Here is an 18,583-nt window from a genome sequence, read left to right on the forward strand (position 1 = left end):
ACGAAGGAAATCAGTTGGTTTATTAGGAGTTCATTAGTTACTTCAAATCAACTTATGTGAACTTCATGCTAGCAAATAATTAACATATCCTTGATTTGGTAAAGGGTAAAGAGGTAGGTCCAAAGATGGAAAGTTACAATCTGGTTTCTAAAATGAATCATAATAATGGGCTTCCTGTGGTATCTTAAACCTTCGTCTGACAGGCAGTCTATACTTTTAAAATACATTATATCATAAATTTTTTGAACCCACACACAAAATCACTAAAAATCTATTTTCCCTTGAATAGCATTAATCGATTCGGGGTTACGGTACGGAATCTCTATTCGTTTGGAATAAAGTGGTTACCCTTTGTTGTATCTATGGTAACTGTACGCCGCTCTATTTTCTGTTTTAGCTTGTTACCTGACAGGAACGCAAGCGAGGAGTTTTCGAACGTCTTTTTCGATTCCTTTTTTGATTAGAAAGAAAAGAAATGAGAAAATAAGTGGAATAGTTCACAGATTCTTAACCAGCCAGTATCCGTTAAGTATTTTCCTTATGAAAGCCATAATTTAAAATAATTTTTAAAAATATTTGCGTCCAAGTAATTTTTCTAGTAATGTTAAGCTTTTCACTATGATTTCAAGTCGAAAGACTAAAAAAAAATTTTTTCCTTGTTCCGACACTCCACCTAGGAAAAGTCCGATCCAATGAGGGAATCCAGATTCGGATTTTCCACAATTTTGGATTTTGAGGCAAAAAGTAACAATGTAATTTGTTTTGTTTTGGTCGTAAAGGAAATGGATTTACAGGCATCAAAAACATGTAGCCTCAAGCCACTTGTACGCCTATAACCAACACACCTACCTCCCCAAGGTACTAAGGTACTACAATTAGCCCTTACTAGCATTGCTGTGCAGATTGAAAAGGTGTCGTTTATCCGCAAAGCCAGACCAAACATGCTAAAGTCCAATGCGATCTCTGTTTTAGCCGCGCACTGTTACTTTTATTCGCAGGAGTATCGATAAAATGCTAGGTATAATCCAAACACAGATTCTTTATGTGGTATATGAGTCAATCGTAATAATGTTAGCCGGAGTTTTACAAAGATCACAACACTCACTGGCAAAAGGACATCAAAGTAACATTATTTTACTTTGATGTCCTTTTGAGTGTTGTGATATTTGTAAACTCCGGGCATTCCGCATTCCTTCAGACGCCTCAGAAGGATGACTTGTGTCGATGTAACATCTAAGAGAAAATAAGCTTTCTTTATCGTTATAGCTATAGGCCGCTCTATTTTATTTTTAAGCATGTTATCTGGCATGATGGCCCCAAGGGAGGATTTTTAGAACGTCTTTCTTGATAAAGAAATGATAAAATAAGTGGAATAAACTCACAGATTGTCACCGAGTACCCCTTAACGTATCCTTCTCATATAAGCCATCATTTTTCATTAATCCTTAAAAATAACTGCGTCAAAGTAATTTTTCTAGCAATGTTACACTTTTCACTGTGATTTCAAGTTGAAATACTAAAGTAAATTTTTTTCTTATTCCGGCACTCCACCTAGGAAAAGTCCGATCCAAGGAGTGAATCCAGATTCAGATTTTCCACAATTTTAGATTTTGAGGCAAAAAGTAACAAATTCTAAAAGAGGGGAAAAACTAGAGATCAATGGAGTAATTTGAATTGTTTTTGTCGTAAAAAGAAAATGTTTTTACGAGCATCAAAGTATCAACACGTGAGCAAAACGACACGGAGTATACGGCTCTCCTTCCCTTCCCCATGTGACTGGGTACTGCATTTGTTGCTTCTGGGACCAAAACCTGGCGCTGACTATGCGGATTGAATGGGTGTCCTCCCTCCTCTAACCAGGCCAAAGATACTACCCACACGAGTGGGACTTTATAGAAATTTTGGTGTTCTCTTCACTTAGAAAAAGGCTCCAAGAATCACCTGGACTGCGAGTATCCCATCTAGACACAACCTTTAAATATTGATTAATTTGTACCTTGAGTTTTTTTACAATCACACAGAATGTATTCTTTATGTTTTTTTCATATTAGAAATGCTAGGATTTAAAAAAAATGGCTTCGAAATGGCTTGAAATATAAGCATTCAGTAAGGTACGGACGAAGACTACATCCCGGGCGATGAGGGACCACATAAAATACAGTAAATGTATGTAATTTAGGCTGTGAGGTGGCTGTGAGACGCACTCTGCGCCCGGGATGTAGTCGTTTCCTTCAAACTCACCATTCAATCATAAGGGATACCTTAAGGTAATGAATACCTCTAAATCAGGTTAAGGGATACTTCTAGTTCAGACATAGTATGCTCCTGATTCAGGGTAGAGGATACATTTTTTTACCGCAATTGAATTTTACTATTTTTGTATTATGTATGGGCAACAGAATACTTAATGTTCTCTTTGTATGGGTAGTAAAAACCCGCATTTTTCTCTACATTTGATTTAGAATTTTTTTATCATTCTCTTGTCTTTTGACTCCTCTTATTTGCAGGAGATAAGTTTTAACGCATTATGGGAGCTTTTATCTTAGTAAGGGATAAAATGACTAGGACTGGAAAAATGCATGGTTGTCACTAATATCGTGCTTGGGCTTCCTGTCTTAGAAAGCGCGGGAGCGCGAGATACAAAATCAAAATGGCGGCCAGAAATGTTGGGAAGTTCCTATCTCCAGCTCATTTTGAAGTTATTCCCCGTAAAACAGGTTCTACTTCAAAAACAGGAACTGGAGACAAGAAATTATTAACCCCTGGAGAATACGAGAAGGTAAATGTTCCCGGGAAAGTTTTAAAAGAGTTAAATGAGGCTAAAAAGAAGTTGGGAGTTTCCGAAGCTGATCTGCAAAATGAAAGAACAGAGGTGGACTGTCTTCGAGATGAAGTGAAGACTTTGAAGGAAATGTTGGATGAGAATGCTGTTGAGCAGAAAGAGAAGAATCGTAGGAGTAAGGATCTTCTGCGAAGAGCTGAGGTTGTTGGCGAGAGGTATGACGTGAGAAGGCTTGTTGAACTTGAAGAGGAGAACGCAGCTCTTCAGTCAGAAACCAGGAAGCAACAAGCTATAATAAGTAAACAAAGAAACGATATAAAAGAGATAAAATTAAATTATGAAAGAGAGCTCGAAAAATTAGACGAAGAGGTAACAAAGTACAGTCCCTTGGTCAGACAACTGAAACAAGAAATCAAAGAAAAGGATGCAAAATATGAGAGTGATTTAGAAAATCTTAGAGAACAATTAAAAAGCCAAACTTCTGAAATAAAAGATTTAACATCAGAGCTACAAAAGGCACATGAACAGATAAATATTAATAGAGAAGGATTTGAAAATGTTCTTAGTCAACATGAAGCTCAGAAATACCAGGATATAAAGAGTCTTCGGGAGTCTCTGAATAACTGTAAATTCAAATATTCAAGGGATGTGAAGGAGTTGAGTGAGTGTATTGTTGAAAAGGATAAGATTATTGGTTTACTGCGGAATGATTTGACAAACAAAGACAAGGAAATGGCTGCAGTAAAAGATGGGGCTCAAAAGAAGGAAAAAGAGTTTTTGGAAAGTGTAAGCCGGCATAAAGCTGAAATTCAGACTAGCCAGGAACGTTTTGAAGCAACTGGTCAAGAACTGAGACATGCACTTCAGGAAACTATGAAATCACACGAAAAGACATTGGAGGAATTCAGAGGTATGTTGTGGGTTTCCTGTGTTCTAGTTATTTGCAAATATTTGAGCTTCTCTTGTCATACACAAAGATAATATATTGGTAATAGTGAAAAATCTGAACCATAAGGTAAGAGGTCGGTAAGTGGTTGGTCAATAAGTGGTCAGCAAGGTTATGGTAAGTGTTCGGTAAGTTAACGGTAAAATACCTAAGATAACAGTAAGTGGTCAGCAAAGAGAGTTACCAACCACTTACCATATGGTGGGGATTGTTTAATATTAACCAAAAAATTAAAAAATTCAGGGTCTATACAATAACAAAGCTCACAGTTTTCAGTTTACCATAAAGTGATATCATATCACTTCACTGATATAGTTTTTATTCACAGCTTTATCACACTGATATTGAAGCTAAATGTGGGATAAATTTAGGAATTACCTTGATTATGATACAAATAAACATGTATCCTTACCTAAAAAAACATCCAAAAATACAGGTTGGTTTTAGTTTTAATTTTTTTCCTAACAGAATTTGCACTAATCCTTATTGATCGCTTTTGTTTTAGAAAAACTGCACAAAAAAGACCAGCAGATAAAACAGGAACAGAATACTATTGAACAGCTAAGAGTATACATTGGAGAAAACCTTCCCAATACCCAGCTTGAAAGAATGAGAAATCAAAATGAAGAAATGAAAGAGAAAATGGAAACATTGATGAAAGAAAACAAAACTGTTAATTCTACTGTTGAATTTCTAAAAATCAGGCTCAGCTCGTTGAATGAAATCATTTCCATTCACGAAGAAGAACTGAATAAGAGAATAGGAAGTGGAGAAGATAAAGTAAATAGTTTGTTGTCAAGATGGAGGCAGAAGGTCTTTGCTTTACTGGTTCAGTTGAAGTCACAAGAAATCAGCATTGAGAATGATAAGAATATGAACAAACACTTGGTAAGCTTGTTAGCATGTATACGTAGGTAACCTGAACTAAATCCCTACTGTAATGATAAAAAGGTAAATCATACACCGTGAAAAGATGAAAAAACCACTGACGTTTTGGACGCTAGTCTTTCGTTGGAGTAAAAGTTTTTTCATCTTTTCACGGTGTATAATTTACTTTTTTATCATTACTGTTTCATTAGAAACGCTGACGCAGCTCACACTAGTTTTTAGCTAGTTATCTCTTCTTAAATCCCTATTGGTTAAAACAACAAAAAATATCACTACAGTTTTATTGCAATGCGTTAATCACAATAAAAATGCAGATGGGTTAATAATCGCCCACAGACTAACATCAATTAAATAAGGGCTTTCAGAATATTTTGTTGGAGTGTAGGTGGTCATAAGTCAGAAGTAGCTGGCTGTGATCCGATAAAAGGAACAGAAGGTATTTTATAGAAAAAAAAAGTAGCTGGTGGTTAACTTCGAAGGAATCACCAGAAACCTGGCCACTGGTAGCTTATTCTGAAAGCCCTGCCCTGCAAATAAATTATTTGCTAGAGTGTGTATTGGTACATACATGAGTATATATATCTGTTATAACCAATTGCTTGATGATTGCTCAATATTAAAGAAGAACAAGTTATATTTTTGGATGTGCAATTTAGCTGCATGGAAGATGTCAAATCATCCATCAATGAACTGTTGCATGATTGTATTACTTCTCTTTATTTCAAAGGTTTCTAGACTTCAAAGTGAGCTAGAGGCGTCAAGAAAAGACCTGGACATCATTTCACACACACTGGCTGATAGAAATGCAGAACTTCAGATAGAATTAAATACAACAAAATCCCTGCGACAGGAGCTTGCCAAGAAGACAGCTGATGAAAAGAGTTTAATGTCATCTTTAAAGAGCCAACAAGAGGCAATGCTTAATCTGTATGAATGCTCCTCAAATATGGCTCCTTTTCTGGAGAATCTGGGTGATAACATGAGTGAAGCTTTTTCAAGGCTAAGCTCACTTTCTCAAAGAGTATCCTTTGCTAGCGGGAGAGTTCAATTCCTTCAAGGTACTTATTTTACAAGTTGCAGAAAATAATATTTTAAGTTACAGCCTTTCTCAATCACATGTGCCCTCTAACGATTGTTTCTGTGGGAACGAAAGTAGTTTTTGTCAATTGAGGCAATTCCATGTCATTGTTGGAAAATACTCGTAAAGTTTTCAAGAGCATGTGCCTATGGAATGTCGTGAAAATGCCTTGATTTTTTATTTTATTTTATTTTTTTATTTTTATTTAAACATATTTATCATAACATTTGCCCCAAAAGCAACGAGACTTAACAAGGGGGCTTACGTCTATTTTATAATATAAATAATAAATAGCAAAAGCGGAAATTAGAAAATAAGTACAATAAATACACAATAAATACGAACTAAAATTAGTACAACAATCTTATAATGAGATAACAATAGGGGGAAAAAAAACTATGTAGCATCAAAGTCGGATTGAAAACGATTAGTAGCTAGAATATATTTTTGAACTTCAGAAAATAGTTTATAATTACTTTTTAAGTCTAATTCTTTAAAGCCATAAAGTAAACAATTTAATTTTTGCTTTTTTGAGAACAAATTTGTCCACAATGATCCACAAATCTGTGCAATTGAGGTAAGAAAAGAAGAACGTTGAGCAGCGAATCGAGGACATACAAAGAAAAAGTGCATTACTGTTTCATTCGAAGTCCCACAAACACATTTCGGAGAAGGCGAACAATTGATACGAAACAAATACTCATTTAAAGCACACGCTTCTAGTCTAAGCCGGGTGTGTAGAATAGACGCTGTTCTGGAAAAGGAATAATCAAATAATTTGTTATATTTTGGGGAAAAGAATTTGTCACAAATCTCGTTTTTAAAAGTTTGCAAAGATCCTATATTCCTAGTTTGTAGATCCAAAGAATTTCATAATTTAACAACCGACGGAAAAAAAGACTGTGCAAAACGTTCTGTCCTACAAGGAAAAAGACAGAAATTAGAATTTGATCTGAGAGCGCGTTTTGATTGCTGATAAACTGTGGAAGGAAGTAACTCGGAAAGATAGAGAGGGATCGCATTTGACACAATTTTATAAAAATGTACAAGTTTATGAACTTTACGTCTAGAGCTTAACTCATCCCACGCTAATTCCTCACGTAAAAGTTTAGAACTAGTTCCTTTAATTGCACCAGTGACCACTCTGGCAGATTCGTACTGAAGATGTTCTAACAATTCCACTTCAGCTTTAGAGCAATTATCCCAAATAACGTCAGCATATTCCAAAATAGACCTAATTAAACTTTTATATAAACAAATGAGAGTTGATCTATTTAGTTTATACTTTAAAGATTTCAGTAAATTAAGTCGTTTATATGCTTTGTCACTTTTCTTTACAACGTGCTCTTTCCAAGTCATATTACTAGTCAAAGTTACCCCAAGATGCTCATGGGTTTTGACATCGTCAACCCTTCTTCCATCCAAAAAAAGGTCGGGGTGAGGGTCATTTTCACGTTTCAAAGAAAAAGTGATACACCGTGATTTAGAAGGATTTAATGTAACTTTCCATTTATGAGACCAATCACTAATGCTGGAAAGATCACGGTTAAGTCTGTCAGCTGATAAGTAGGGTTTATCTACAATTTCAAAGAGAGTAGTATCATCTGCATATATATAAGGAAGAGAGTTAAGACCAGATACAATATCATTTATATAAACTAAGAAAAGAAGTGGGCCTAAGACAGATCCTTGTGGAACACCTGCCCCAATAACTCTCCAAGCAGAACATTGGCCCTCTATTACAACACGTTGTTCCCTCCTATACAAATAACTCTCAATCCACTGTAACAACATACCTTTAACACCAAGTGCCTCTAGCTTACAAAGTAAACCAGCATGCCAAACTTTGTCAAATGCCTTACTTATATCCAAGAAGACAATTCTGACATCTTTCCCCTTGTCCAAAGCTTGATAAATTAGATGTACAAGATGAGTAAGTTGATTTACGGTTGAATCACCTGGCCTAAACCCGGATTGATATTTGTACAAAAAATTAATATCAATTAAATACTCGTAAAGACGTAAAAACACAACCTTTTCACATAGTTTTGATAAAGAAGGTAAAAGTGAAACTGGTCGATAATTTATTTTCAACTGGCGATTATCTTTTTTAAATAGGGGAATGACGTTTGCACGTTTCCACTCCTTGGGATATTTACCTAGTGTAAACGACAAATTAATAAAACCAGTAAAGAAGTCATGGAAACCATCAGCACAAAGTTTTATAATTCTATTACCGATGCCATCATGCCCACACGCTTTGGAAATATCAACACTTTTCATTAAATTCAAAACTTCATCTTTCATTGCTATAACATTGGAAATCGAAACACCCGCCAAAAATGGCGGTAATGAAGGTGGTAAACTATCAGAATCCGGTAGTGATGTCTGGGAAACAAAAAAATCGTTAAACAGACAGGCCTTGGCCTTAGGATCAACAATAGGAACCTCATCTTCCACTATAGTGGGAATTGAAGAGGCTGTGCTACCACAAAGACGTTTAGTAATCGACCTTGCCTTGCCTTCATTGCAACCACCAAAAGCTTAATTTGATGATACAGAAATAATCTCTAGAGGGTGCTAGTGATTGAGCGAAAGGCTATAATAATATTTGCAGTTAGAGAAGTTACACTGTACAATGCACCACTTACTGTACCTCTAGGGCTCTAAGCATAACCTCTGAAGCTGGCTATTTTGTAAGCCAAGATCCTATATTTATTCAATATTTATTGGAATTAAAGTCTTTGTTTCTTCAGGTCTGTTTGCACATAAAGAAGCCAAGTGGAAAAATGAGTTTAAAAATGTTTTAGGTGAACAAGAAAGACCTATGGATGCTGAAGGAACATGTATGTAAAGGGAATTTAGTTTATATTGCAATATTATTTATATATATATTATATATTATCATATGACCCGTATCTGCCCAGGCGCGCGCTCTAAAAAAAACCTTTGGGAAAATGGCGTGAGCAGGGCCTTACAGCTTTGATTGAGCAAGGCCATACGAATTCGAAACCTGTGACTGTATTGACATAATTTGCTGTGCTCATTCCGTACGGCATCACCTCAAGCCAAATATTTTCCCGTACGGCCCTCCCACACAGCCCTCCCACACAGTCAATAAGTACATATTATTAACAGCTTATAGATTTATTTTTCATTTAGCCAATGAAAATATAGAGGAGACAAGTTTATTTTCAGAGCAGCTGTTGAAGGAGATCAAAAGGCTAACACAAGAAAGAGACATGCTGGCTACACAGGCTGTCAAAGATGCTGAACTACTGGAGTGCCGTGTTGCAAATATCAGAACAGAATATGAGGGCAGTTTAGAAGAGTCTGCACTGAAAATAGAACAGGTTTGACATCAAATAATTGTGACAGAGTCAAAAGACACTATTTTGGACAGTAATTATTTAGTCATAAATCTATATTTTTAATTAGGAATGCCTCGTGTACACATAGGAATGTAATTCTTTAGTTAACTGTTTGCGTGGAAAATGCGTAAGCAAGAAATAATTTCCGTACGTAATTACATTACAGTGAGTCATGCCTAGGTTTGGCGCTTGTTTACGTAAGTTCGTGTTTGGGACATCCTGTTTGCGCCTAGGGCGTGCAACATTGCGTAGGATGTGTAAGGTCTTAAGAATGCAGGTTTTTCCATAAAAATAGGCCCAAACTAAGCTTAAATCAGTGTAGTAAAAGTTCTTGAAGACGTTGCACATATCAAGACAAGGAATTCTCTACGATGTAAAGAGATATCCTGTAATCTCGTTCCCGTTTTTTTTCATGTATTGTAAAGTTGTGTGAATTTTTCAATAAATTCTTTTGTCAAAACCACTTGCAATCTGATTCATAGCTGAGCGCCTTGCCGCCGGTTACATTTTTGGTGTCAGAAGTGGGATTGCAAGAAAGTTGACATTAGTAGTTACTGATTATTTACCAACGGGAACGAGACTGAAATCATGGCAGAAGAAGCTGTGGCTGCACTCACAGAGCAATTGGCTGCACTCAAGGCACAGCTGGATGGCATGCAGGCTGAAGGAGGACCCCCTGCCCAACCTGTTCCTGCACCAGTGGTAAAAGTGACAGTGCCAAGGGAGAAGAAGCTGAGGAAGTATGCTGGTGGCAGAGACGACAAAGTGCTTGAAGACTGGATAGCGGATGCACAGAGGTCTGTGGCTGCCCAGAAGTTAACTGGTCAAGAGGCGGTGGATTTCCTGTACCATAGCTTAGAAGGTGCGGCTCGAGATGAAGTTCGACTAAGGCCTGTGGATGACTGGACAGACCCGGATGGCTTCTTCAGGATTCTAAGAGACGTCTTCGGAGAGAAGCTCACCAAGACCCAGCTTCTCCAGAGGTTTTTCGCCAGAAAACAAGGTGACAGGGAGCCCATCCAGGACTTTGCCCATGCCCTGATGTCGATGGCGGAGCACATAACCAGAGTACACGTAGGAGCCCTGGAAAACAAGGACCAGAACCTCAGAGACACATTCGTTGAGAACTTGCGTGACAACCTGTTGCGCAGGGATCTCAAGCGCTATATCAGAGAACATCCCGAGAAGACCTTCAACGAGGTGAGACAAGAGGCCTATCATAGCTCGGAAGACACAGATAGAGGAGCACATCGCCATGCAGCAGCCAAGGAGGTGTTGGTGGAGAGCAACCAAGTAAATGCCATCCAAGAGCTTACAGCAGGACAGAAGGCCCTGGTGGAGAGGCTCATGCAGCAACAAAAATTGCTGGATGAGCAGCAGAAGCTGCTAACCCAACTTACCATGAAGTTAGCAAGCCCATCACCACCACGAAGTCCCCCACGTGGTCCGAGGAGATGTTACAACTGCCACGAGCTTGGACATCTTCGGCCGAACTGCCCAAAGCCCCTGAAAGACAAGGCACCAGCAGCACCACAGAAGGAGTCAAACTCCAGCTCTCCACGGCAGTGAGCCACGCCGTGGAGAGGAACTGTAGTGGCTCTAATTCTCTTTTTCAGAACGAAAAGTTTGTCGGGACAAGTCCCACAGTGGTGGCGAGGATTGGCGGAGTACCTGTGAAAAGCTTAGTGGATACGGGCTCCATGGTTACCCTCATCACCGAGTCGTTCTACAGGGAAAAGCTACAGCCAACCCTAGGAGACCTACACCCTGAAACAAGATTACTGCAGCTGCGAGGAGCTAACGGTTTGGACATCCCTTACATTGGATATATCGTCGCTGCAGTAGAGATCGGAGGAGTGGTGGTCCCTGGGTGCGGCATCTTCATCACGAAGGACACAGCAGCCACTACAGTCATGCAGAGGAGGGTACCTGGCCTACTGGGAACCAACGTTCTTGGGCAGGTGCCCCAATACCAACAGATCCTGCAAGATGAAGAGAAGAAGAGTAAACGTAAAACTGGGTTCGTGAAAGTAGCCGGCTCAGACAAAGTCTGGGTCCCTGCTTTCACAGAATCTGATATCTTGGTCACAGGCCCATCATGGGGCACTGATGCTGTGATCGAACCCCTTGGTGTACCAGTAGAAGGAAACCTCACCGTGGCCAGTACTCTCGTGGATACTACCAAGACGTGTTACTATGTCAGAGTTGCCAACCAGACGGCAAAGGACATATGGCTAAAGCCGAGGACGCGGATTGGAATTGTGCGAGAGGGAGAGATGGTCAAGAGAGGAGAGCAGTTGGAGTTCCTACACGAGAATAACATGGTGACAGTGTGCTGTAACCTTAGTGCTGACCCTCAGATGCCACCCCAACGGGAAGCTGTGGGCAAAGTACGTTGGCAAAGGATACAGACACCCCCTCACGGGATTACCCTGGAACATTTCCCCGGGACGGAACTTCAGAGGGAGAAAGCTCTCCAGATGTTCGAAAGAAATGAAGAGGTGTTTGCTTCATGTAAGGAGGACCTTGGCTGTACAAAGACAACATATCATCGCATCTACACAGACGATGATGTGCCTGTCACAGAGCGTTACAGAAGGATTCCTCCAAACCAATACCAGGAGGTGCAACAGCATCTACAAGACTTGCTAGAAAAAGGAGTGATATGTTCAAGTGAGAGTAACTATGCCTCCCCAATAGTGCTTGTACGAAAGAAGTCTGGAGCCTTGAGGATGTGCGTCGACTACCGGAAGCTGAACCAGAAAACCAAGCGTGATCAGTACCCCCTACCAAGGATAGAGGAATCACTGGAGGCACTGCGTGGCGCAAAGTACTTTTCCACCATAGATCTGGCATCAGCCTACAATCAAGTTGAAGTCCATCCTGATGATCAGCACAAGACTGCGTTCACAACGCCCATGGGTTTGTTTCAGTACACTCGGATGCCGTTTGGACTACAGAATGCCCCAGCGACCTTCCAAAGGTTGATGCAAGGAGTCTTCCGAGAGGACATACTTCGCACCCTGATGGTCTACCTGGACGACATCATAGTCTTCTCATCCACCATTGAAGAACATCTTGAGCGGTTGGAAACGGTATTCAGTAAGCTGAAGCATCATGGATTAAAGGTTGAACCAACCAAGTGTCAACTCTTCAGAGATCGGGTGTCCTACCTGGGGCACGTGGTCTCTGCTGACGGTGTCGAGACAGACCCTGAAAAGACAAAGGCAGTTAACGAGTGGCCAGTCCCCCAGACAGTGCGCGATGTGCGATCATTCCTTGGTTTCGCGTCTTACTACAGAAGATTTGTCCCCAAGTTCGCTCAAGTGGCAGGTCCGCTGCACAAGTTAGTTGCTGAGCTCGGGAGCGGAGGAAGTAACAAGACCACCCGGAAGCAGATTGGAGTACTGTGGACAGAAGAGTGCCACAAGAGCTTCAACAAGTTAAAGAATCTACTAACCTCAGCACCAGTACTGGCATACCCGGACTACACCAAGCCCTTCATCCTAGAGACGGATGCGTCCAACGAAGGATTGGGAGCCGTGCTGTCCCAAGAACAGGACGGAAGAGTCAAAGTGATCACTTATGCCAGCCGAGGCCTGAGAGGTGGAGAGCGAAACATGGAGAACTACTCATCGAGGAAGCTGGAACTACTAGCCTTGAAGTGGGCTGTATGTGAGAAGTTCAGGGAGTACCTGCTGGGATCGAAGTTTGTCGTCTACACAGACAACAACCCGCTGACATACCTACAGTCAAAGAGTAAGCTGAAAGCTGTGGAGCAGAGGTGGGCTGCAGAATTAGCAAACTTCAACTTCACGATCAAGTACCGCCCTGGACGTCACAACCAGAATGCAGATGCTCTAAGTCGCATCAACCGAGATGAAGAACCAACCACAGTTGAAGTAAGAAGTACCCTAGCCTACTCTACCAATACTACAGACCTACCAGAAGAGGTACGTCAACATTTGATGGTATCAGCAGCGTTCATAAGCAACACAGAGACAAGTGCGCTGGAGGAGCAAGCAACCTCATTCCCAACCACACCTCTCACAGAGATCCAACGACTACAGCAGGAGGACCCATGTATCAGTCGTCTCCTTCACTACCGAAACCTTGGACGTCGGCCAAGTAAAAGGCAAAGCCAACAAGAGACAAGGGATACAAGGAAGTTGCTTAGTCACTGGAACAGGATTGAGGAAAGCCATGGAGTTCTCTACCGCCGTACAGGAGTCGGACAGGGAAGTGAGCTTCGGTTACTGCTACTCCCCACATCAATGAAATCACGAGTACTGAAGGGTGCGCACGATCAATGTGGACATCAAGGACAAGACAGGACAGAACAGCTCTTGAGGAAAAGATGTTGGTGGCCCGGTATGCAAGGAGATGTGAAGCAATGGATCTCAAATTGTGAAAGATGTGTCATTGCCAAAGGATCCTACCTTCCAGTCAAGACGCCGATGGGCAGCCTACTAGCTACTAGGCCATTGGAAGTGCTAGCGATGGATTTTACCTTGCTTGAGCCTGCAACAGATGGAAGAGAAAATGTCCTCGTGTTAACAGATGTGTTCACAAAGTTTACAATTGCTGTACCTACCCGTGATCAGAAAGCTACAACCGTAGTCAAGACCCTGATTAAAGAATGGTTCCTTGTGTATGGAATCCCCCAAAGAATACACTCTGACCAAGGCAAGTCATTTGAGGCAGAACTAGTCAAGGAGTTGTGTGCAGTGTATGGAATTAAGAAGTCAAGGACAACCCCCTATCATCCTCAAGGAAATGGGCAGTGCGAAAGATTCAACCGTACACTACATGAGCTTCTAAGAACTCTACCAGCAGAAAAGAAAAGAAGGTGGCCTGAACACCTGAAAGAGTTATGTTACGCCTATAATGCTACGCCTCATGCAACGACTAGATACTCACCCTTCTACCTGATGTTTGGTAGAGATGCAAAGCTACCTTTGGACATTCTACTTCCTGATGATGACAGACAAGTGACAGTAGACAACCAGCAATGGATTACCAAGCACCAGACTCGTCTACGAGAAGCTTATACCACTGTGACACAAAACTTGAAGGAAGCTGCTACCGTCAGAAAGAAGATCCATGACCAGAAGGGCAGAGCACTGGCCGAACCACTACAAGTTGGAGAGCGAGTACTCCTTCGCAACCGTAAAGTCAGAGGAAGAAACAAGATTCAAGATAAATGGGACAACCAAGTGTACAAAATCGTCGAACGAAGAGACAACAATACATATGTCGTTGAAAGAGCTGATGGACATGGAGGAGATAAAGTTGTTAGTCAAGGAGAAATGCAAGTGTGTCCAAGACCAATGCTGGAGATACGAGGACGACACAGGCAAGCTGACAGGTCTAGACAAACATGTACTGCATCGCCAGAATCATCAGATGAAGAAGATGACATTGGAAGAATGACAATCGCCTTTCAACCAATGACAGAACCAGCTGAACCTGATGATGATGATGATAGTGATGATGCGTCTGAGGAAGAACTGGCTGCACCTGTACTCCGACGTTCCACAAGGACAACGGCAGGCCAACACAGCAACCTCTATAATCTTCCAAGATCCGCACTTCAGCACTGACGAGTCCACCTGCGTATCATCGTTCCTGAATTTGCTCGAGGACGAAGCAAACAAAAAGGAGGGGCAAGTGTGACAGAGTCAAAAGACACTATTTTGGACAGTAATTATTTAGTCATAAATCTATATTTTTAATTAGGAATGCCTCGTGTACACATAGGAATGTAATTCTTTAGTTAACTGTTTGCGTGGAAAATGCGTAAGCAAGAAATAATTTCCGTACGTAATTACATTACAGTGAGTCATGCCTAGGTTTGGCGCTTGTTTACGTAAGTTCGTGTTTGGGACATCCTGTTTGCGCCTAGGGCGTGCAACATTGCGTAGGATGTGTAAGGTCTTAAGAATGCAGGTTTTTCCATAAAAATAGGCCCAAACTAAGCTTAAATCAGTGTAGTAAAAGTTCTTGAAGACGTTGCACATATCAAGACAAGGAATTCTCTACGATGTAAAGAGATATCCTGTAATCTCGTTCCCGTTTTTTTTCATGTATTGTAAAGTTGTGTGAATTTTTCAATAAATTCTTTTGTCAAAACCACTTGCAATCTGATTCATAGCTGAGCGCCTTGCCGCCGGTTACATAATAAAGATAAAGAAAAAATAAAGAAGTTTAGGTCTGAATACTACAGATGTCAGTGAACTGCCACACTGAGAAAATAAATAATAAGCCATGATTCATTACGTGTCATAATGTCTACTGTCATGCCCAAAAAGGTTGATGTTTATCTCTACATTTCTTTGCAGTTTTCAAGTGGAATTTGAATATCTTGCCAGTAAGCATGCTTAAGCAGTTTTCTCCCATGAAACATGCTCAAGGAATGTAGAGATAAACATCAATGTTTTTGGGTGTGAGAGTAGATGTTATGACACGTAATGGTGGGGTGTTTTTTGTCTTGGTTCTGAAGTACGCTGACATCCATAGTAAATGAGAAGTAGAGGATATGTGAGAGTAGATGTTATGACATGTAATGGTAGGGTGTTTTTTATGTCTTGGTTCTGCAGTTCACTGACATCTGTAGTAAATGAGAAGTAGAGGATATGTGAGAGTAGTGATGTTATGACACGTAATGGTAGGGTGTTTTTTATGTCTTGGTTCTGCAGTTCGCTGACATCCATAGTAAATGAGAAGTAGAGGATAGTGGTTAGGGGGAAAGGCTAGACCCTTCTTCTTCCAATCCCTATCCTTCCAAACCCACTTAGATACTTAGTCTATTAAGTCTGTTGATATCTTAATCTTGATACAGTTGCAGTGTGACCTGAAGTATGAAAAAGAGCGCTGCAGATCACTTGCAGAAAAACTCGATGCTCTGGAAACTGTTCTTGAAGAATCAAATGAGACAGTTGACAGTCTTAAAATGGATCTACCGAAACACCACTCAGAAACTGAAAGAAGTAAATAATGTTTAGCTATTGATGTAAAACTCATGTGTGGGCTCCCTTTGGTTAATTTTGTCACAGCATCTGAGATGACCATGGGAGGGTGTGAGTGGGTGGGTGGGTAGTTGTGTGGGAGAGGGAGTGGAAAGAAAGAAAGTGTTATTTTTCCTCCTTTCCATTTGTCCTTTTCATGGGTACCCAGTCTCTCCTAGATGACCTGTTTCTTCAACAAGGCTTTCAATAGATGCCAGCACCCAGCCAATCTTGCCGGGTATTTTACATGAACTTGCCACCTATTTTGATTAAAGTTCCCCAAAATTTTAGGAAAATGTCAGAAAGATTCACTTCCTGCTCCCCCCTATTCATTATGTTTTGCTACTTACTCAAGCTGGTATTAAAAACCCTGCTTTAGCTCCCTCTTCACACTAGTATATGCTTGAACATATATGATTGACTTCAGATGTGTTTTTCAAATAGCACTTGACAAGGCCCTAGCAGACGAACAAGCTAAATTCACTGAACAGTTTGCCCAACTTGAAAAGCAACTGAATGATGTGAGAAGAGAACACACCAAGACAATAGTGGCTCTCCGTCAAGCAGAGCATCAAGTCATGAGAGAGAAAGAAAAATCAGAAGAACAATTAATGCTTCAAAAGAAAGAATATGACATGAAACTTCAGCAGCTTGAAAAGCAGAACACAAATCTTGAGAAAGAAAGAAATATGTTGGTAACAACTGTGAGACAGGAAGGTCTTACTCTTCCTCGGATGCCACCCAAGGGATATATATCTTCTACCGGTAATATCTTGTTTCCCCCTCAACTTGCAAATTTGCAGCTTTTTGATTGGTTCCTAAAAATTGTCTATAAAGGACCAACACTACAAGCCCCCAATTCAAATGGGGTTATGGTAGGTTTGTCAGAAAAATAAAATTAAAATAGTGGATCTAGTAGCTTGTTGGTACAGTAGGTTGTTATTAGCATGTTTGAAGGTTAATGTAGGGTGTTGGTAAGGTGTCAGTACTGTAGTGTTGGTAGGTTGATAGTATGTTGTCAGTAAGGTGTTTGTTGGTCATCAGTATGGTGTTGGTAGGATGACAATAGGGTGTTGGTAAGGTGTCAGTAGAGTGTTGATAGATGGTCAGTAGGGTGTTGGTGAACTGTCAGTAGAGTGCTGATAGGTTTTCAGTAGGGTGTTGATAGGTTGTCAGTAGGATGTTGGTAGGTTGTCAGTAGGATGTTGGTGGGTTGTCAGTTGGGTGTTGATGGGTTGTCAGTAGAGTGTGAATAGGTGGTCAGTAGGATGTCAGGACTTGGGGTGTTGGTAGGGTGTCAGTAGAGTGTTGGTAGGTGGTCAGTAGGGTGTTGGTAGTGTCAGGACGTAGGGTGTTGGTAAGTGGTCAGTAGGATGTCAGGACATAGGCTGTTGGTAGGTGGTCAGTAGGGTGTTGGTGTGGTGTCAGATGGGTGTTAGTAGGCTACAATGAAAAACAGGGTTACTCTAAAACTAATTTAATTTTTTTCTGCTTTGCAGATGACTCAGATACCAACCACAAAGAAAAAGAAAACAAGAATTTATCTGCAGGAACAAGTGAAGTAAAGCAGCCAACCAGACAAAAAAGCAAAAAGGGAGACAAAACTGCCAGAAGTAAAAAGCATTTAGAACCTAAAAATACTAATGAGAGAGAATCAGATTCAAAGGCCGTGGCTTCTGCACTTTATGACCTGAAGTCATTATCTGAAGCAATCCTAAAGATGAACGATAATGATGATGACCATGAAATTGTATAGGGGTGTGTGTATGCATGGCTTTGGCTCCTGTAGTTACAAGTGTATGATGGAAGTTACAAATGTATGTTGAAAGATGATGATGATGATGATGGATAATGGTGACAATGTTATTTTTAGGGTGTCTGTATGCATGACTTCAGCCTCGGTAGTTATAAATGTATGATGGAAATTACAAATGTACGATGAAAGATGATGATGATGGATAATGATGATGATAATGATATTGTATAGGCATGTCTGTATGCATGGCTTCTGCTACTGGAGTTACAAATATATAAAGCTAGATATATAGATAATGGATGATGATGATGATTATCGATGATGGTGATGATATGTTTTGGATATGTTATGTCTGTATGTATGGCTTCTGCTTCTGAAGCAACAGTTGGACGATGTTGATAATGTTATTAAGATGAATTCTTTGGTGCTTTTATAAGAATTTGAAGTTATTCTCTGAAATACTTTTAAATAGTGTAAATACAGTGTAGGATAAGATGATGATCATGACTGGTGTTTTGAGGCATTAAATTTTAATAATGTGAAAACAATATTGTAAAATAAAGGTCCTAAAATATCAAGTAATTTAACCTGTATTTCAAAATTTCTGTACACTTTTTCTCAGAAGAATTATGTCAAAGATAAAAATATGAGCCTTTTGAAAGCAAAACTACTGTTGTTACCTATATTACATTTGTAAAACATAAGTTTGTTTAAAAGAAAGTTGTGTAAAAATGTGATACTATAATTGAATATCT

The 18,583-nt window shown here is 40.1% G+C and overlaps 1 protein-coding gene across 1 annotated transcript; it reads left to right on the forward strand.

The window, feature by feature from the left end:
- Positions 1 to 2,639: 2,639 nt before the first annotated feature.
- LOC116288449 (uncharacterized) lies at positions 2,640 to 18,553 on the forward strand. Its single transcript, XM_031695239.2, has 8 exons — positions 2,640 to 3,692; positions 4,234 to 4,616; positions 5,344 to 5,674; positions 8,451 to 8,540; positions 8,857 to 9,047; positions 15,907 to 16,054; positions 16,517 to 16,837; positions 17,572 to 18,553. The coding sequence occupies exons 1-8, from the start codon at positions 2,651 to 2,653 to the stop codon at positions 17,826 to 17,828; spliced, it is 2,763 nt and encodes a 920-aa protein (XP_031551099.2). The 5' UTR covers positions 2,640 to 2,650; the 3' UTR covers positions 17,829 to 18,553.
- The last annotated feature ends 30 nt before the right edge of the window (positions 18,554 to 18,583 follow it).

The sequence above is a fragment of the Actinia tenebrosa genome, unplaced genomic scaffold, assembly GCF_029948245.1.
Source record: "Actinia tenebrosa isolate PJP-AT-01 unplaced genomic scaffold, QUT_ActTen_1.0 PGA_scaffold1__47_contigs__length_23844297, whole genome shotgun sequence".
Taxonomy (NCBI): domain Eukaryota; kingdom Metazoa; phylum Cnidaria; class Anthozoa; order Actiniaria; family Actiniidae; genus Actinia; species Actinia tenebrosa.

What these genes read in the sequence shown, in the direction of transcription:
- LOC116288449 (XM_031695239.2), top strand. Translation starts at nt 2,651, where the DNA reads ATGGCGGCCAGAAATGTTGGGAAGTTCCTATCTCCAGCTCATTTTGAA. An exon ending in AGAATATGAACAAACACTTG is followed by an intron (nt 4,617 to 5,343) that starts GTAAGCTTGTTA and finishes TTTATTTCAAAG; the next exon opens with GTTTCTAGACTTCAAAGTGA. An exon ending in CCACTCAGAAACTGAAAGAA is followed by an intron (nt 16,055 to 16,516) that starts GTAAATAATGTT and finishes TTTTTCAAATAG; the next exon opens with CACTTGACAAGGCCCTAGCA.